This window comes from Poeciliopsis prolifica, unplaced genomic scaffold (assembly GCF_027474105.1).
Source record: "Poeciliopsis prolifica strain line A6 unplaced genomic scaffold, Auburn_PproV2 SCAFFOLD050, whole genome shotgun sequence".
NCBI lineage: Eukaryota > Metazoa > Chordata > Actinopteri > Cyprinodontiformes > Poeciliidae > Poeciliopsis > Poeciliopsis prolifica.
Genome location: NW_026562425.1, coordinates 2159532 through 2181414, shown reverse-complemented (window position 1 = coordinate 2181414; position 21883 = coordinate 2159532). Strand labels below are relative to the sequence as shown.

The window sequence follows — 21883 nt, the reverse complement described above, 5'->3', positions numbered from 1 at the left end:
TGCAGGCAACATGTAATAAAAATGTATGTAATATAAAGGATTACTTAAGAAAATAAGACATACATAAAAAAACTAAATCCATTCCAAATATTGTCCCAGTTAAAAAATAAGAACCAACAATGCTGACACCCCTGCTGCCATCTAGTGTACATGAGCACCCACTGACCTTAGTTTTACTCAACTGTATCAGCAATGTAGCGGTACCTTCAGTCAATCATGAAACAAATTAAAAAAATAAATCCAACTAAACAGTATTATCAGGATTTATCTTTATTTTCATATACAAAAAGATGAATGTATTCTCATCTAGTTTATAGTTCTAAGCATTTCAATGCACAGATAGTTTTCATTCATACCGATTTAAAGAAACCAACCACACACATGCGCCCACACACACACACAATTCACATAAACAGGGAAGGTCACATAGTTCCAACATTCGTTCACACTATAAGAAAAAAATATGCTGACTGCAAATGAACCAAAAAATAAAAACTATGATTTTTCTTTCACAGGATCCACACATGAAAAGGAAGAAACCCTTTACATTTAGCAATATATACACAATACTTGAATTTTTTAATATATTTTTTGTTGAAGATGAGACTGACTCCGTGTTAGTGTTACTAAAGATACTGCATGAGGTAACATGGTTTTTTTCGGTTCAGAAGAGCTGGGTGTAAGACAGCATTTGGAGGTAACAAGCGGTCATGGCAGATTTTAACCACACGACACGCCGTTTGCCTGGCACGATTCGAAAAAAAAAGCACCTGGGCCACGTTCAGCTTCTGCACTAAAGTTTTAAACGCCTGGGTTCGTTTTCTTTTTCCTGCCCATCAACAGACGCCCATCAGAGGTTGATCCAGGTGTGAGGAGTTGTTCTGTGTTGATCTGCAGAAGATAACTGTTAAGTCACAGCTGAGTTTATTAACTATTGCTGTATAGTAAATATTGCTGGACCCTTGGACCATGCACATGGAAACTGTCAGCGTGAATCCCGACGGTGCTGCATCAGTCAGTCATGTGGCTACAAACACAATGATGGTTTTCAAAAAAACAAAAAACAAAAAAAACACTCAAAAACATTGTTCAGTGTCGACTTGATTATTTTCCCCAGAATTCCTTTTTAACCAAAACTGCACATCAGCGAGAGCTACAGACCACTGTTTTAAAGAAAGAAAAATAATCACTACCTTTCCACACCACTAATCAAAGCACAACAGATGAGCCTGTGTGTTGTGCAACGTGGCTAAACTATCACTACAAACAGGTCAGAACATCACATCAGCAGGTTACTATTGAGGCAATACTGTTCAAACAAGTGGCCAATCACAGAAGCCGCCACACCAAACCATAAAAATATTTGTTCAATTTTCTTTTTGTTGGTGATATACACGCTAATTTTTAAATGCCAGTGCCATCCTCACAACTTCTAAGTAAGATGAGTCAATATCATAAACCACTGATATCAGTAACACTTCTCTTAAAATTAGCAAAAACCACAGGGCTAGATCACTTAAATGGATTGGTAGCAATAATGTAAATAAATCTCTTTCTTTAACTGAAAAACAGAACTGCAAATGCCCTGATTCTTTACAAGTGCATCTTACAAAATTGGAATATAATCAAAAAGTATTTTTGTAATTCAATTCGGAAAGTCATATAGGTTCGTTAGGCAAAGTCATCTAATTTAGTTGCTCATTTCTGTTAACTCTGATTTTTATAGCTTACAGCTGATGAAAACCCAAAAGCTAGCTTCTCAGAAAGTTAAAACATTGTATAAAATCAATAAAAGTATTTTTAAGGCCAAAAAAACTTTTTTGTCCCCTTCCATTCAGCCTTCCTTTAAAATGCTGGGATAAAGCACTGTGACCAGACATTTTTGTTAGTGACCTTTAGGATTTTTAATTTTAATACAGAAATGTTGTGGCCATGTTGATGCCAACACAATAATGGAGCAGACTGCTGACTTGGCATTTGTTTAGCACACTGTCATTGAAACTCCTCCACTAGGAGGGCAAGCCACAAAAGGTCATTGCAAAAGTAGCTGACTGTTCAGAGTCCTGTGTGGAAGCAAAATAATGGAAAGTTCAGTGGAAGGAAAACAAAGCACTGATTGACATAGTGCCTGACCTGACCAATTATTGAGGGAATAATTGTACTGCCTATTAAAATATTTTTTTTTACTCATATAGTAGTCAAAATTTCTGAGACGTTACAATTTGTGTTTTCATTGGCTGCAATGTACAATCAACATTAAAATATAAATATAAAATATTTCTTTTTGTGAGTTTTAATATCTGAGCCTCACTATGTGAATTAAATGAATTTTCAAAGATACTCAAATTTATCAAGATGCCCCTGTATATAAAATGTAAAACAAAAAAATAATATTTAAGTATTAGGCGTCTGTGTATATAAGCATATTTACAGGAATATGCCTCTCTTCTTTTTTACATTTGTAGGGCATATACATTGTGAAAAGTGGTCAGGTTCTATCAAAAATGGAAAAAATAAAATCCAAATAAAGACAGAGGCCACCCACCTGCAATAAATCCTCTCAACTACTAAAACACAATAAAATACATTAACACAACTCGATTTACATGTAGAAAAAGCCTGAGGTACTTGTCAGAATATCTGAGGTCAGTCTGGAAGAGTAAGCAGCTGAAGGCTTACCCAGTCAAAAGGAAAAACACAAAACTAAAAAAGAAAAACCCACAAAAAACAGGTTATTAGCCTCACATAATATCATGGATAGTTAGTGTTACATTAACAAACAATACATGTAAATCTACAAATCCTTGAGTATCCTGGAATAGTCACAGCAGCATAACGGACATTCAATGTATGGTATTCATATTATGGTACAACTATGGCATTGCATTTGAGACAAAGGCAACTAATTTGAGCTCTCCTTGCATGACATACGGTGACTGAGGTATCTGTGGACCCGTGTCCGACTGAGTCTAGTAACCAAACACAGATGACTTAAAAAATAATAAAAATGCATGACAATCACAAGGATAAACCCTCAATTACCTGTTCATCGTCCTTATTTTAAAAACATACACTCTGTCTAAAATCATTCAGATTCTCTCGCGCTCGCACACAAATGCATACAGATAAAATTAAGAATGTGTAACATTGCAACTCCAGACAGCATCCGTCAATGCCCCTGGCACTGGCAAAGGAGTAACTCTGAATTTTAGCAATTAAAAAATAATAATAATAATCCCGGAATATGTCCATGTTAGCTAGCTGGATAGCTTGGCTCTCAACTTATAGAAATTTTCCAAAGAAGCCTGCTGGATACCTGAGAGGTAGTTCCAAGGACAAGACATCTGCCCGATTTCTTCAGAAAGTCCAAAACGTCCAATATGACTGCTCAGTTCGGATTTTGCTCCCTCCCTTTAAAAAGAAAAAAGCTGTGCTCCGTTCTTTTTTCTCTCTCTCTCTCCATCTAATTCTGAAGAATTCACAGGTCAGAAAGAAGGGAGCACTCTCCAAATGTATAAATTGAGAAGCTTCGACCCCTGAGGAAGATGAATATATTTTTGTTTAACAGTCTCAATGTTTCCTCCGAGGTGTGGAGCGTGTCATCTGAGGTTTGGAGCAAAGGTTTTTCCAGAATTTGGCCGCAGACGGGAACTCCGACAAAGACAGCAACTCACGAGGAAAAAACAAAAATGAAAGAAAAAGACTAAAACGTGAAAGAAGTACATGCGGTGCTGACGACATTTAAGGTTTGACACAGAGGTGGGTGTAGGATGTGCCCATCGCATAGCTTATTACTATTTCAACTAAAGCAGATGGATGCCTTAATAAACACAATGGAACATTAAACAGAAACAAAATACCAGTATTGAGATAAAATAGCAGCTGCATATAAGTTGCTAGGGTGACAGGGACAGGAGGTGGGACTGAGTTGTTAAATATTAACGAAAATCCGCTGAGTTTGGGTTTGAAAATTAAAAACAACAACCAAAAAAAGAAAAGAAAAGTCAGGAGCTCAGGTTAGGCAAGGTGTCACCCGTTTAGGTACTGGACTCTTTGGGAGGTAGGTCCTCATTGATGAGCGATGTCACAATGGAGGCGGGGCTGTCTGAGGTAGTGCTGCCTATCGTCCTGGCGATCTGGCTGATGCGCTCCTCCACGCAGCCGGCTGACAGTCGTGCCTCAGCGTCGTGGTCCCAGCATTCCTCGATGGTCTCGCACATCTGACTCAAGCCCTGCAATCGAAGACGGAGCAGGAGGTTTCAGTGGCATCTTTGGTAAAAACAAAAGCAACTACAGGTCCTTTACCTCAGGCCTGGTTGGATGTTATGCAACAAATGTTAACTTTTGCGCCATTAGTGGATAACAGCCAGTTGCAGTATTTTTCCAGTGTTTAAACACTATTGATTTAATAACCAAAGTCCGACCACATAAACGTCTTAACAGCGAAAAGATTTTATTATTACCTACAGGCACATCCAGAAAAGCAATATAAAAATGTTTACATTTTTTGTCACTTATTTCAGAAAGTGAATCTCGGTGATTATTTGTTGTAATCAGTGATATAACAAAAATCCTTCTGTGTCTCATAAAGCGTACAGAAGATCAATGAAAAGATCTTAAACAAAAATGTCAAGTTTCTGAAAACTGTTTATTTGAATAGTTGTAAATTCTTTTTACACAAATTACTGCATCAATCCAGAATGCAACAATCCTTGTGAAGCTCCAACAAACTGAGATAGACTTTGCTCAACATTCCTGTCAAGGCTGTGGTTATCCCTGTCTGATCTTTTTTTTACCCAACTTTTTTCTTCCACTCAACCATCTTAACTACCACATTATTCCTCCTTCTTCAGCAATTATATTCATATGAATATTATGACTTTAAGAGACAGAATTTGGAGTTTCCACTGTGTGTGAGCCATAATCATTAACATTACAAGTAAAGAAAAGCCTTGAAACATTTCACTCTATAATTTCAAAATATTCAACTTCCTTGTGATCTGTTGTTAGACTCCGTCAACACAGCAACTTCCTTTTATGCCTCAAAATAAGCATCTTAAACCGAGTGTCCAGCAGAGAGCACTTACCTCACTGTCCAAGGCTCATATTAGCTCACATTCACCACACCATACTATTGCGTCTTACAAACTAGCCATTGGTTCAGCCCCCATCTATTGCAGGTAAATGCTTATAATTTATTCAAACCCAAAATATGAGACTAACAGGAGTCATGATGCTCAAACTTCAATAATTACAATCGTGCAGGCAGCAACTCCAGTTAGCATGACGACATTCACTTTGACAAGGCATTGTGACATTTAAGTATTGAGAAATTTTGCTACACCTGTAGTACATTCATCAGTTTAATAGTCCATTCCTTACAAAAACATAACGAGTTTAGAGAAGTGTGAAATTTTGATTAACTGGAAATGTGGATGCAGCACATCCTGGTGTTGCAAATTCTTCCATGATTACTCACCGGATGTTTGAGCCAGCAGTCCTTGATGGCTGGACGCATCTTTTTGTGCACGACCACATCCTGGAGGTCCTCCAGGGAAGGATGCTGACCTATTTCATCCTCAAATGGCAGCATGTACTCGCCAACTGTACCTGAGGAGAAAAAACAGGCCAATAAAATGGAAACATAAGAAATAACCATGAGAACAGAGAATAAATATATCTAACGTTGAGTCTTTGGCCCTGATTGGACAGCTCCACAGACAAAATAAAAACAAACCCCTTGTTTGCCAATACCACCGAAAGCAAGATGACCTTTCACCCATTGGTGAAGTAACATTCCTGCACTGTTTGACTTACCGTCTGTCTCTGAGCAGCGGGACACCAGCTCCCAAAGCACCAATCCCATTGCGTACATGTCAATCCTCAGGAAGGAGTCTCGCTGAAAGTTAATGGCTCCCTCCAGCACCTCCGGAGCCATGTAACGCCTCGTACCGACCTGAAAAGAAGAATGGACTCCAAAAATCTTCAAATTCACAAAGACAAACATTTCAAATAGTCTGAATGAGAGCAGTTTCTTCTGGAAACTGACCTGTTGCAACACCAAGTAGTGCTTCCAGGTATCTCAAATTAGAATATATGTTCCCATCAGACTCATTTGTCAGATTAAAAGTGTCTTTTGAAAACAGCAAGAAGCACACATTTCTTTATGAAAATGTTTAGTTTGATGTAACTTTCCAATCTTCTAAGAAATTAAATGTGTTTTCATTAGCTGTCAGAACAAAATTATAAGTAGCAGAAAAAGTGCTTTGAAACATCAATCTGTGTAATTAATACATAATGAATTGAGTTGTTGGAATAAATAAAATTTCCAATGGTAATTAATTAAGACGACCCTGTGTTTTCCACATTTATTACAAACAAACATCTGAAGGATAAAAAAAAATGTTCCAGCATTTTCTTTAATTTCCTCAAATAAAATCAAACATAAATTCCACTCAGCAGCCCTATGTATAATGAACAGAATGGGTAAATGAATGAAATATTTGTAGCTTTGTACATCACAACAGAAAATGTTTGGGAGAACTGCAAATACAAAGACTTGGTCATACACTGAAACTCGGGGGTTAACATTTATCAGAGTAACAGCTAAGACGTTACTCTGGAGAAGCCGAAGAGAGCCGCACCTCAGGTGGAACGATCTGCTGACATGACAACTAATAGTTTCATACTCCACAAGTCTGACCTTCATAGAACAGGAACATTCTTGAAAAGCAGGAGTGATTCTGCATTCTGTAGAGATGTTATGTTTCACAAAGACTGACCAAAACTGTTTTTTAAGAGATCTAGAGAGGTATTGCCAAAAGACTTAAATCTACAATTACAGCAAAACGTGGTCCTACAAATGAACGTGTGAAAGCAACACACCATTTTGTAGTGGTCTATCACAAGAGGTTCCAAAACAAATACACTGAAGTTTGTGTTTTGAGGGGTATGAATAAATTGTATAACACGTATAGTGGCGACAATAATAAGAAACCCAATATAAAGTTCATCCTACCTGGCCATGAGTATCTCCAGGAGGCTTTCCTGGTTCGAATCGCACAGCAAGCCCAAAGTCCCCGATGACTGCAGTTAAATCATCTCGCAGTAGCACATTCTTACTCTTGAAGTCCCTGGAGGATTTATTTCACAGAAGCCATTAAAATGCCTTTTTTAATGGAGGTGTTTGGTCACAGCAGTCACATAATTTAATGCAGATGCTTTCAGGGAGAAACAAATCATTCAAGCACAACCTGGGAAGGGAAAGATCTGATCTGAAATAAATCAAACAGGAACCATCAAAGATTTAAAGGGGATGAATCCCAAAATACATCAAACAGAGAAAAGAAAGCGAAAACAAATCATTTTGTGCCCAAGAGAGATGGCAAGAGAAATGTAACCATTGTATTTGAATGAAATCGAGAAAATATTTTTCTCAAACGCAGTCGAAAAAAGTCGTGTTATGCTTTCAGACGCATGCCATGTCAAATAACATTGCTAATAAATACAAAATTAAAAAGAAGATGATGAGCATGGCTCAAGTATGATCAGGCTAAAGATTCTCCAAAGACGATGCATTTTCTCTGACATAGTTCCCACTTTCTCATTAACTTTCTCAGTTTAGTGAGACAGATGCGACAATGAAAAACTAAAACTACACCGATGCAAGTTAAATAGAAATCACATTTCGGTAAGTGATTTTAAAAAAGGTTTTCTTGCCAATAAAGTAGAAAAAACAGAAAAATGTGCTTCGTTCCTTATGCTTGAATCAACCTAACTTGCAGAGCAAGAGCAAATCAATTCAGCAGATGTCTACATGTCTGTTTTACAGCAGAATTATTATAGTTGTAATAATGCTGTAACTTTAGCAGCATTCTCAGTAATTGTCACTTTTCTATTGAATAAATGCTCATGTTCTACTTATTACTTTAACTTTTTGTCAATCAAGTTATTTTTTGAAATTATGTTTTTGGACAAGGTTATCATACCTGCCTATTGTGCTCCATTTCATTTTTTATTTTTTATTTTTTTGCTTGACTTCAGTTCAGCATATTATTCATGTTCTAGCCTAACAACCAATTGAATTACAAAGGCTGATTCCAGGTAGCAAAGAGAGGCTGAGGTGCACACGACACACCATTCAGCATGAATTATAAAAGCTGAATTGAGAAGTGCACAAAATCTATGATCGAAAAGGATAGATAGACTTTGAATAGCTCCTTGTATCAAGGACTTTGAGGTGTGACCTAAACCTATAATGCACACAACCATAAGAACATTTTGTAGCGCTCCATTTTCATGTACAAACTTATAAAATTTTTAAAACAGCAGGTCCTTAAAACTTAGCATTTGTGGAAGATTAAAAGTTAAAAGAACAGGGCTTTTTATGAGAGCACATCAGGAATGAATGCATGTAATACATTAAACTGAAATAGTGCTTGTCAGTTTATTTCTTTCTTTTCTTACCTATGTGCAATAGTAGGTTTGGGCCCCTCCCCCTTGTAGCTGGGAATGTCTTCATGGAGGTAGGCCAAGCCACGGGCCATGGTCTCTGCTATGTGACACAGCTCAATCCAGGTCACAGTGTTGCCCTTCAGGTGGTCTGTCAATGAGCCCTGCTCACACAAAACAGACCAAAGGTCAACAGGTCAGGTATGAACACATACAGGGGGTTTTTCATCTGTTTCTAACAGATTGCTGCTGCAAAGCTGTCAAAAATTGAGCCACAAAGAAAGACTGTTCAAAAACTATCAAATGTTCAAGATTTAGGATTTCACCTTAAAGTTAATTTATTTCAGAACTCAACTCAAAAAATGTGAACCCTGAACATGAATATATTACAAAATGAGTTTTGTTAGTTTTGCTGATTATGGATTAAAGTTCCTGAAAATTCAAAAGTTAATTTCTTTGTTAATTAGATCACATAAATTTAGAAAGTATTGGATTTTTTACACAGAAATGTCAGCCAACTGAAACACTCCATACAATCTATATGTATGGAGTGTTTGTTTTCTTTACATGTTAACACAATCAGCATCTTTACCAGTGAAAGGTTTTGGCTTGTTGTTAGGAATATTGATGACTTTTTACTAGACAACTGCCAGACAAGCAGTCTTCCTCTAACAGAACATAACCTTGCAGTGTTTAAATTGTTTTACTTATTTTATTTGTGTTTTATATATATATAACTTTTTTTAAGTATAAAAATCTTCCCTAGAAAGTTTAGTTTGTTTTTATGAGGTTAGAAATAAAACTACCCAGTAAGTTTTTGTCCTGTAGAAGACTGCTTATATTCTGTAAAGAGGTAAATAACTGAATTCTCACCCTCTCATGAAACTCTGTAATAAGCCACAGCTCCGTCTCCAGGTTGGTTCCGTGTTTTTCTGCGGCGATGTAACGCAAAATGTTTTCATGTCGCATCCCTGGAGTCAAGAAGATGTCCCGCTCATTCTGCCACGACTGCTTATCCTGCAGAAACAAGAATTTGTGTTCAGAGATTTTTGGTTCAAATAATTCAAATAAATCCTTCTGTCACCTCAGGTGGAAAATTAAAACTTTGTAAGAAAATTTCAGCATTTTGGTATTCAATTGTACCTGAACTGGGAAGATTTTTACGGCAACATATTCGCTCATTAGCTGAGCTTTCCAAACACAACCAAAGCGCCCCCTGGCTTTGATTTCCAGCAGCTGCAGTGGTTTCAGACCCACCAAAGGAGATGGAGGGACTGGTCCAGGATCCTGATCAAAAAGGCAGATAGGTTTCGAGTCAACTAAACCCATAAAAACACATTTAACGGGCAAAATATTAAGAACTAGTCTTATACCAATGTCAATATTTTAGACATTTTCAATCATGTCTATAAAGAAGTCAGAGTAGAGAGTGGCCCTTCTCACCTCGCTCAGATCTACGTGGCCGTAAGGAGGCTTGTGGTGGCGGTACATCCACAGCGCCAGAACCAGGGCCAAGGACAGGACGCACAGCGGCAGCAGAGAGTACACCAACACGTTGAGCATTGACGGCACGCGGGGTGGAGGCCGAATTTTCACTGCAAACGGCAAGCAGAGCAATTTCAGAGTCGGCTACATGACCTGCAGCTTCATACAGCTTTTCAAACCTCCCTCAAAGAAAACGAGAACTGGTTTTCAAAAAGGAGGAGATGTTATTGATAAAAAAAAATTACTTATCAACTGACATTTAATAAATCGTAAATATTTTATTTTTGTCACCAAAACATGAGCTTCCACATCTTGGAGATAATAAACGGAGGTAGTCGAGACTGACAGACTTCTTAGAACATAATGCTCACAAACTAATTTAATAAATTAATATAGGAGTGCAGCAGATGTTGACCATGAAAGCAGAACATTTGGTGCAGTTTCCTATATAGAGAAAGTATTTTTTAATTTAAATCACGTCCATGACATTTAGATTCTTTAAATTCTGTTTGTTGATGAGTTTGCAGGCTAAAATTATCTGTTTTTTAAAGTTGATGCTTTCAGTATAAACTCGGTGCTTTACCTGCTGATCACCACTTAAAGATTTTCAATCTAGCTAACAATCTAGTGCATCATCATTGTAGATTTCCGACAGGTATTTTTTAATTATCTCAGACTAAATCCAGGATTATATTTTTTCTTTATTATTGAATTAGGCTGTTCCATTTGAAGCCTTAACCAAATACAGCTTGTGGATGCACAAATTCAATAAAACTTCTTGTGAAACAGTAAGAACCTTTTATTTTATTAGTTTTATAAATTAAATGCATCAGTTACACTGCAGAGAATGCAAGCTCACCATACCTAAAGCAACAATTTAAATAAAAAAAAGACTAGATACTTGATGATGTACTGTTTCAAATGCAACAGCCAAGTTTTTCTTTTTTAATCCTCTGTTTTCCACTGATGAGGCGTTTCTAAAATATATTATTTTTAAACTTTTATAGTGATTTTAACAACAGAAGAGAAGACTATATGCTCCTGTTGCATCTGGTGAAGAAATAAGCAGGAAAGGAGCTGAAATACTAGTCATCAAATGTTATGACGCTTAAAAGAAAGTAAATTGGAAAACATAAACTTTTTTTTTTCTTTTTTGCAGGGCAGAATGGAACTGCGATAAAATATACTATGAGCCAAATTATCAAACAAGTCAAATTAAGAGTAAACATGCAAGCATAAACTTAGAACTGAAGCAAAAGTTTCCGTATAAACATGTCAGCAAGGACAAGGTGTGACCTGGTTAAACACTGAATCTGCATTGTCCACTCCTACATGCTGAGAAAAATTTTATTGACCATTGGAAACTACCATTTAGGGCTGAAAAAATTAATTGGATAAATTGTAATTAATCAGTTATTGAAATAATTAAACTAGAAAACATTTTCTTTCTGAAGAAAATGCTTGTTTATTTTTTCTTTGAAGAGAAAACAGGTAAGTTATTACTCAACAGTTGGCCATACATAGCTGCTGCCCTACTACTCTCCTAAACATAGAAGCTGTCACCGTCAAGAAAATCATAAACTGCAGCTTTGAAAACATCAAATATGAGGGACTCAAATGAAGCACAATTACAAAACTAATGACGGACATATTATACTGATTAAATGCAGCGTGGGATTTTACGGCACTTCAAAGCTACTGAGTTTTCAAGCATACATACTGATTTTATTGAAATGACGCACAATGACTCAGTATAGGGAAGCAGCCTATTCTTACATGCATCTGTGACAGATTCAAGTAGCTTCTGTTTAATTAAAGATTAAGTACAAAAACTAAAATATACACCAACATCTTAAATATGCCTATTATAACTGCACAGATGTTTCATATAAATTTTTAATCTACAAGACAAACTTAAGAAATAGAAACAAAGCAATCGAAAAGGTGAAATGTCACTATGCTAAAGATCATAACATCCCAATCAAGAGTTTTACCAACATAAAAAACAGAAAATCATCATAAAAATCTGACAACACTGGCAAAGAAGTGAATGTTGTAACCGCTGCCCCTTTTAGCAGCTGCTAAAGTGCATAATAATAGTGATGGTGTGTTATAATCAACAGTGTTCAATGCGCGTAGGTTGGCTTCATCATCACTCACCTCGGCTTCTGCTGCCAATCAAGTCAGGAAGGTGAGTGAATCGCTCATTGCAGTAGTTTCCTTCGCAGCAGCAGAAGAACACCTGAGGATTTTCCTCCATAGAGACACACTCTTCCCTAAAACATATGATGGAAGACCAAAAATAAATACATTTTAAGCTAACTGATACTAGTTAGTCTTTTGCTGTATAATATCCTCTCATCGCTAACAAAAGGAACACAAACCTGACTTCTCGTTCGCAAACTGTGACTTTGGATGCTTTTGGTGGACTATCAAATAATGTAAATGGCACAAACCATCTCAGTAACTCTTGCCAAAGTGTCGGGTAAAGTACTATTCAGCCACTGTCAGTATGTCAACAACCTATTAAAATCTTTCCAGGAATGAAGGCTGTGAACTTTGACATGGTTTATTTACACTCATGTTTAAAAGATTTTCTTTCTTATATTGACAAAGTCAACAAATAAGGTCTTCTTTCAGAACATTCTGTTTTGAAAGACATTAAAGCAGCCTTGATCACATTTAATTTATTTTTGCAGAAGCACTTTAGGTAACAGAGAAAAAAAAAAGTAACAAAAGTAAGACTTTCCAACACTGTGAATAACCTGACTGGCTAACCGAAAGTCGCTGTGTGTCATAAACTAAATGGCTATTTCAGTTCTTTTAAAACACAGGTTAAGATAAATATGACTTTTATTCTATTTATGACATTTTCTTTTTTTTCTTTTTTTTAACCACTGGGACCAAACCTAACAGCTGCAATATACAGGTTAGTCTAGCCTGGACTGCACTATTCTGTTGATTTATTATCTTTCTATACCTTCACTATATATGAAAGTAAAGAAATACTTTTTTTGAAGTCTGGGTTTCAGTAACCCAAATGATTTCTTTTTTTTTCTTTTCATTTAATTTTTTGTCATAACAAAAAAAATCTAATCTAGTTGCTATAAATCACACATCTTGTTCTTGTGTTTTGTCTCAAGTTGAACTTATTGATCTCACACAAGTACAATCAAAGACTTCAAACAAAGCTGTCTTGTAACGCTGATGTAACAGCATATTTACTCTTGTTCCATAGGTGATAGTAGAGTCTCATTATACATCGACTCTCTCCCAGAGTCGCCATTTTTGTCCACTCTCGTTTTAATTCAAAACCAGGAGGTTTTTTCTTCCAAGAAACCACAGCTTTGAGTATAATAAAGTAGAAAAATAAATTCTACTGGCAATCTCTTTTTTTTCTTCTTTTTGTTGTATGCTTCCTGTTCTTTATTTGCCTTAAATATCCAAAAGCAATTTCCAACCAGGGAGAAAAAATGTTCTTCAGATAACAGAATTATCAGTTATATAAAGGTTAGTTATCATTATAAATGTTTGGAAAATTCTTTTTCGGTTTTTGAATGTGCAGCTTGTTGGATTTTTGACCTTTTTTATTTTCTGACAGCTGTTATGATGTGTAACCATGGCTACGATGTATTGTTTTTTTTTACAACTGGGAGGAGCTAATTAGCATCTCAAAACCTACAACCCCAAATCCCAGAGGAGTTGAAAAGGAGGCTTCATGGATGCAGAAAAGACCAAAGAGCAGAGAAAGGGGGAGGAAGTTCAAACTAGGACAGCAACGATTCATCAAATGACTCGAGGAAGTCGATATTTTAAATTTCTGCAGATTTCATTAAACCATGTTTTACGGTTTAGCATACAGTGTTTTGGGCAGATGATTATTTGTGTTGCGCAAATTCCCGTTGGAATGACAAACATTGTTTTTAGTTGAACTATGCAATATATATAAAGGTATAGAAAGATTTTTTTTAAACTCTAGGTTTCAGTAACCCAAATGATGTTCAGCCTATCCGGGGTATTTTTTACGTAAGTTTGTTCAATAAAAAAGAAAGTGTCAAAGTGACTGAAATTTTATATGAATTTGGAGTGGAAACATGAATATCTTTGACCATACTTACAAGTCAGACAAACCTGGTTGTTTCAAAAACACTTCCAGGATTAAAAGCGAGAGAACTGAGATACAGAAGCTAAAGAAGTGCCATACTCTACTCTTATTAAAGAAACACTGCTTTGAGCAACCTATAGCATCAAAATGAGATGAATCCTTTGGTAACCTACAATAGTCAGTGTACAAACTTCTAAACAATAGGAATAACTGTTACTTTACTGATGTAAAAAAACTGTCACAGTGTGACAAATGCATGCATGCCAAGGCCGGACTTCAATGGGGCTGGAAAGAGTTACTATAGTAAGGCTTTGTCATTTTAATGTAATTAACAACATGCAGCAAGACTAAAATCTTAAAATCAAGCTAATGTAACAGAACAATAATGATTTTTATGTAATTTGTAGCCAATAGTCCTTCCAACTTAGTAAGATCTGGAGTGATTGGCTGACAGAACAAAGCCATTCTCTATAAGGTCATAATGTCAAACAATTCAAAGGCAGAAATAGGAGAGAGATGTGCTGTTTACAGAGCATCTAAAAAAATACTGCCTGCTTTTAAAAGTGACTCACATATTCTATAATTTTTACGACTGCCATAATTGAACAAGAATGATTTTAACGTTCTCGGAGTTTTTAATATTGAGCTGACAGAATTTATCTTTTTAAGATTTGGGCTTTTAAATCTTCGCAAATTTACAAAAAAAAACAAACAAGCAAACAAATAAAGCTGCATTTTAAATATGTTGGAAATGCAACACAAGTGTATGTCAAGGCACCAAAGCCTAAAGAGATAGAAACTTCCCAGTTGTACATGTTATGAAACTATCGACGTCTGTTCTTAACGTTTGAACAATAGAGTTGTGACAACTTCCCTGGGACCAAATGTGGATTCTGGAGTTGCTAATACTGCAGCCCCAGCTGTCTGCTGATTTGGGTGAAACTCAGACACCCTACAATAAAAATGTAAATGTGTTGACCTGACCTGTCATAGCAGTTGAAGTCATCCAGCCAGCAGCCTTTCTTCACCAGCTTGATGGTCCCTGAGGAGTTGAGCCAGGAGGCGTAGCAGTGCAGCCGCTTGTCCTTTTCCCCCTCGCAGCGCTCAAATCCACTCTGGTTGGTCCGCTCTGTTCGCCAGTTATCGTTGTAGTACACACATTCTCGGGTCTCCACCTCTCCCAGACTGTACCCTGATGTGGACAGAAAGCCTTGGTCAGCATGCATCGCAATGAACTGAAACGCAGCAGGGGCAAGCAGAGACAAATGGCTCAGGATTCGCTCTGTGCTACAAGCGAAACATCGTGGAGTAGAGACGATCATCTCTCTGGCACATAGCCAGTTTTGGGAGCTCTTTGTAGTAAAAATGAAGGAAAAAAGAAGTTCCTCTGGGCTAAGAAAATGTTGCTGAATACTGGCTCAGCATAATCCCATTGACTAAATGATCTATTGAGAGAAGAAAAAAGCTAAATGCGCAGAGAAATTATCAAATTTAATTAGCTAAAGAACAATGATCTGCCTGCTGTTGTATAGAAACCTAGCATACAGTCCAAAACTACTCCTACTCTAATGCTTTCCTAAAGTTTTCACACTCAGTGAACTTTGTTATAATGATTTAGTGTGCAGAAAATGCTAAAAAACTTTGCAAAATTTGTAGAGGTTGCACGCATCTGTATTGAGACATCTTGAGCAACTAGAATCAGGTTTTACTTTATTTGGTGTACGCATTTGGTTAGCATTCTTGGCCAGTTCTCTGTTAAAGTTTTACTTTTCCCAGCCTGTCGGTTTTGATGGACGGCAACAAATAAATAGTATATCGTTAGTTTATCACGGAACAGCAGGGAAATGTTCATTGGCAATCCAATGTCCCAAAAAGAAGAAGAAAAAATAACAATAGTGATATTGAGGAACTAGGGCTGGGCAATAAATCACTAACAACACATATATTGGGATAGACATTTGATCAATATCACTAGAAAATACGTCTGGCAGAATGTTCAATAATTTCACTGAACTTTGATCCAGAATCGCACAGCATTTTGGGGGATGTAGGCAGAGAAAGCAAGGCAGGTGGCATCAACTAATGCTCTCAATTTGGTTACGTAGCAACAACCTGCTAAATAACTTGCGCAACAGGAGCTTCAAGTTTCGTCACCGTGCATCATAACTATTTAATAATTTGCAAAACAAAGTGGACTGAGAGGAGAAAAGGAGAACAGCAGCTCAAGAAATTGTGAAATAAACAGAAAATGTCACGTCAAACGTTTAGCAGCGTTTCAGATATTTAAAACAAAGAAAGTAATAATTATTAATATTGATTAGAAATCCTTATAACTTGAAATGTTTCTGAGCCAAAATTTTGACATGACTTTATGCATGAGCTTTCGAACCTCAGCCACTAAAGATAGACATCCAATATATGGCCTTTAAAGGCCCATTAAACTGGCCAAATATATTGCAGAAATCAAATGTGATATTGCAATGTGGATTATAATTTGATATAATACGTTGCTCTAATTCAAAGACTGACATGTTTTCTTTCTTAAACAATCCTACAGTAGAAATTTTCTCCCTGATCTGGCGGCTGTGTTGCCTGGTCTTTATGGTCACAGAGCAGCTTTATTCATACCAAAATGGACTCTATTTCCTCATTACTTTCAAATGTTATTTAGGTAACAGAGCAAAGAGGCTAAATGAATAATGAATATCATACTCATACTTTTTATGCACTACAGATTTTGAAAATGAAATTTTCCCTTCACCTTCAGTTAAACTCTACCATCTGCATCACATAAAATTACAATAAAATACACTAAATGTTCAGGTTACAATGTGAAGAGATTCAAAAGGTGTTAATACTTTTGCAAGGTACCTAGTAAAAATGCAATGGCATTTGTAAGGACAGGTAATGTGTTCTTTAAATGGCATGTTTCTAAAATAAATACTCTCGTTACATCAGCTAAAATGTGATAAGAGCAGCACATCTTTAATGCAACAATAGAAAGCTGTAGATAATGTCCCTATAGACTTTGATGTTGGACACACACTCAACACACAGCATACAGAAGCGGATGACATGTTGTGCACATCAGTCAGAATATAGCTTGAACATTCAGGCTCAATCTTTGTTCAGAGGGGGAAAAAAATAGAGCCTGTCTCTTTAAATCCCTGCCTATAGGAGCCTTCCCATCCCCCAACTTCACCCCCACCAACCCATTACACACACTCACTTACACATACACATTCACACATTTAGCTGTCCAGCAGCACACAATAGACTTTATTCTATCATACAGGGGATGCATGAAATGACCAAACATCATGCTCATTACACAGGAGGGACAGAAGAAAAGATATTAAAGCCAAGCAGACGCATTCATTTACTCTTTTTACAGCAGTGATGCTCAATGCTCCACTGAGCCGAGATGGCATTTCTGATATCTGTGGTCACGTGATCCAAGAGGACTTTTACTACAAGATCATTCCCCCCGAATCCTCCCTCCCTTTCTGTCACTTTACTGGGTTTTTATGCCACAAACATGAATTCGGGAGAAGCAGCTTACTTTGTATATCTTTCCTACTCTTCATGCCCTGATCTATAAGCCATGGAGGTATTAGGGGCAGAGAAAGTTAAATCTCTAAAACAGCTTCTACACCAGTTGTAGAAAAAAAAAAAAAAAAAAAACGAGGAGAAATGTATTGATCATAAAAATATATCTGTTGAGCTTAAGCTGGGGCAGAGTAGGGCATTCATATGTGGGGTAAGAGGTGCATATTTGATAAGCGAGCGGCCAGAACAGAAGGAGAAAACTCACTAAATAACAGGAGGGGAAAAAAAACATCATCCATGCTTGGTTCACATGGTGTGTAATGGTAACTTTGAAGTTGAAAATAATTCTCCCCTAAATCAGCTGCTGTCTGTGTTGATCAAATACCACATACTTACCAAAGAACAATAAATAAAATGAAATCCTGACAAAAGGATTTCATGTGCACAGGCCATAGTCAGAACAGAAATGAAGACAAGAGATGGAAAACGACACTCGTATAACCATTAAAAATTGGATTCTGATTTCACTATGGAAATTATGTCAATATATAACATATTACTTAAAAAGTACACAACCAACTAATTTAATTGAATGATGGTGAAGATAATTTTGATTGTATAATTTGTATTTCCATGCAAAAAAAGACACAAAAGAAGAATTTATCTTACATTAAGGCTTAAAATCTGGAGAGTGAGTTATGTTTTTCAATCTATTACAATAATAGAGTTTTTGGTGAACTCTTTGTCTGGAAATATGTATGAGTTGAGAGCTTTAAAAGGCTCAAAAATTTGATTTTCAATAGGTTTACATATGAGCATATGCCTAATTAGTCCACAAAAAGTCTGTTTTTATTATCAAACTATGGAAATTGTTTTTATCTCGTTGGGTAAATGAAGCATTGAGGTTCACATTAAAAAATGTCAGCAGATTTTTTTTAACATATAGTACTGTGTGTCGGCGTTTTCAATGATGAATAAATGTTTCATAGTGAAGAAGATGATGTTTTAGTTAAAAGGAGTAAGTCAATTGTTTTGTGATGAGGGATCAGAATATTACAAAGCTATCAAAGTAAATTAAACTACCCTAAAATTAGAACATTTAATTTCGACCAAAACATATAATCCTTGTATCAGTTGAAATATATTTCCCTTCTCTTTCACAAGAAATTATTTCTTTTCTCACACATTGTCTTTTATTGTTACCAAGATGCCATGTAGCAAGTTTAACTTTAGCATTAGCACTGCTGCTAAATCAGATTTGCCCAGTTTGTGCACTCAGACAAGGAATCCAGACAATGTAATTAACTATGTTTAAAAATGCAATTAAAAAAAGTACGAGTTTGTTTCTTCACCAAGAGAAAATAAAGTATCAAGGCTCCCACTGGTGAAATTTGGTATTGTCTCTGCATCCATTTGCACTCACCAAGGGGACAATTGGTATTTGAATGTTCAACTGCTGATAAAAAAGTAGCTTCATATAATCTGCTCACAATAAATATCTGCCAACAGGAGGTTGATTAAACTTGTTTTGTTTCGAACAATACTTAGAATTAGCTCTTTGGGAAATGAAATAATTTTCAACAAGCCAAGTGCACTGAATTGCAATGATTTATTATACATCCAAAATGTAAGTAGAATTGGATAAATGTCAATGCAGGACTAGAAAATGGAAAGAAGGGAGGCTGCTAAGCCATAGTTAAAACAATTGTAGGATTTATTATTAAACGTAGTGAATAGGATTTAAGAAGACACGATTCATATTCTTGAATAAAACAGACAAAATTTCCATGGGTAAAATGTAATACCCACCAAAGTTCTTTTTTTATGGAGTATAAGGTTTCAGGATGTTGATGCAGCTGCTGCCTTCTATTCCTGCCACCGTTGAGGAAGGCGAGCAACAGTTTTAATTTTGGAAATTTGTTCAACTTCTGAACACAGAACTATCGTGTTACGTGTATTTTAAGCTTTGGGCGGAATGAAGATGCACCTTCTAGGTAAATACGTTTCGAGAGAGAAAATTAAGAGTAGCTGTCAAAGCAGATTGTGACCGAGAGATTTAAATCCCGGCTGAATGGCAGCGCCAGTAAAGTTTAACTGAGGGGTCGACGTTTCAGACAACTGCGATCTTTTTCGACGGAAACCTTTGCATATTCACTAACAACAACAAAACAGAGAAACAACAGCTGCTTACCTGCGCACAAAGTTCCCAGAAGAAGTGAGCAAGTCAGCCATGAAAAAGACATGTTCCGCTTTAAATACAGGACAGAAATTTCGCCCTCTTTCTTTCGCGAACATTAAAACTCAGGTTGGCCAAAAACATCAGTCCGGGATCAAACCGACCACAGGCCTCTCCAGTCCCTCCAGCAGCCTAACCACCGCCGCCTCCTCCACCACCACCACAACGCGTATCAATAGCCGCGACGCTGCAACAATGTTGCAAAGAAAAGGAGCGATTAATTGACTGCCGGGGTGTTAGTCCGCGAAAAGGTGCCGCATTTCGCATCGGAAACGGCTCCACGGAGCAGTTGAGGCGTCCGAATCGATGTCAGGACGCTGTTTTCTGAGGTTATTCGCTGGAATAGTAGCACCGTTGCGACGGGGAGGTCGGTCGGGGGTTTACATGCATGTTACTGATCTGTGTCCAAAATGGCTTCTAAATGGGGAATGGGCTGCAAACAGGGAAACCCGGATGTGTAAACACAAAGGGGGGAACTCAGGCAGCCATAGAGTGACCTTAACGCGACACCACGGATTTAAAAAAAAAGCTTCTCTTCAAATTATGACTTTATTCCGACGTCCTGTCGATGATTATCACGTTTTCTTTACACACTCAGGCTGAATAGTAGCGCCGAAGAGGAATGTGTGTTCCGGTGTATTTATATCGGCGAGCGATAGGGGATTTGAGCTTCCTTTTCTCAATGTGAGAATTTTGAGGTCTTACACCTGGATGATTTACTTTTTTTTTTTTAATTAATGTGGAAGGAAGACCGCGGTTGGTTGTGATAGTTTTTACGCTTTTCCACTTTGTTCAGAATTAGCAAATACCTACATCATCATCCCTTAATTAAAACAAAGGTTAAGCTGTTGGGCTGGAACATGTTTAAGTGAAGCAAAATTTGAATTATGTTTACTGGTCAGACTTTTTAGTGAATAAAGCAATCAAAATTAGAAGAAAGGTGGTGCCCAATTCTAAGCCAAATGATTTCATCTGAGGAAAATAAGCGTTATAATGTTGTTTAAGTCACAATAGTGCTTTAGCTGCTGTATAACTTCAGCTTTCTAGTGGAAAGCTAAATAAAGTCAAAGCTTTTACCCTAACTTTTTCATAACAATAATAATATATAATTTGCATTAATTATTGTTGTATTAATATTAGTAAAACAAAACAAAGTGAAAACAATTCTGATCTACAAACAATGAAATGCTAGCTTTCTTCAAAGCTGTGTGTAAAATCCATAAAATAACCACTGCAAAATGGACAAAGTGTTAGGACAAATGTGTGACACTGTCAGAAAGTCACAGCATTCATAGCATGTCAGTTATAGCAATCAACTTCATCTACTCTACTGAGTCCAATATAATAAACTCACCCTATCAGAATGTAGAGAATAGGGAAATATTTAGTTCAATATACATTATAGTTCAACCTAAAATAAATAAATAAAAAACATGTATGCATTTAATGTTTTGCAAATGTAGAATCTTAATTTTATAACTATTTTATTGTGATATTCCAATAAAGATGCCACAGGTCATAAATTAGGATACTTTTTGAGGGGTTTTTTTATGTCTGAATTATCTTTTATGCATTAGTGGCATGGCTATAAATAGATGCCCCAGTTTGGAGTAACATGATACAATAAATGCTGATTAAAATGCATTCGTTCCATTTTCCCACTTCACCTCTACACAGTGCTAGACATTACATGTACCAAAAATGAAAAAGTAAAGCAGAACTATATTGTTCTGCTTTACTAATCTTATTTTAAGACAGAAAGTATATGGGAGTTATGTTCCCAGTCTACAATATCCATGTTATTTTATAGTCTTGTCATTTTTCAAAGATTAATTTGACTCAAAAAATACAATCTTATATACTATAAATACTGAATTTATATTCTGGTTGCTAATACTGTAATTTAATCTGTTGTCATTTAATCCCTTTCTTTGTAATATAGTTTAGTACAATTCTCCATCTTATTGCACTACCCATATGTTCATCGTGGGAATTAATGTCTTAATAACAATCATAATGACAGCATTAATACAATTTAAAATAAGAATTGTGTGCAC

At 36.4% G+C, this 21883-nt stretch overlaps 1 protein-coding gene across 1 annotated transcript; it reads right to left on the bottom strand.

Annotated features, from left to right (window-relative positions):
- Nucleotides 1-252: 252 nt before the first annotated feature.
- Nucleotides 253-20224, bottom strand: acvr2ba (activin A receptor type 2Ba). Its single transcript, XM_055058332.1, has 11 exons — nucleotides 19782-20224; nucleotides 15026-15233; nucleotides 12097-12212; nucleotides 9895-10046; nucleotides 9595-9738; nucleotides 9325-9468; nucleotides 8467-8615; nucleotides 7019-7133; nucleotides 5818-5956; nucleotides 5480-5610; nucleotides 253-4232 (listed from the first exon to the last, which is right to left on the bottom strand). Exons 1-11 carry the CDS (start codon nucleotides 19831-19833, stop codon nucleotides 4038-4040), a joined length of 1545 nt encoding a protein of 514 aa, XP_054914307.1. The 5' UTR covers nucleotides 19834-20224; the 3' UTR covers nucleotides 253-4037.
- Nucleotides 20225-21883: the final 1659 nt, after the last annotated feature.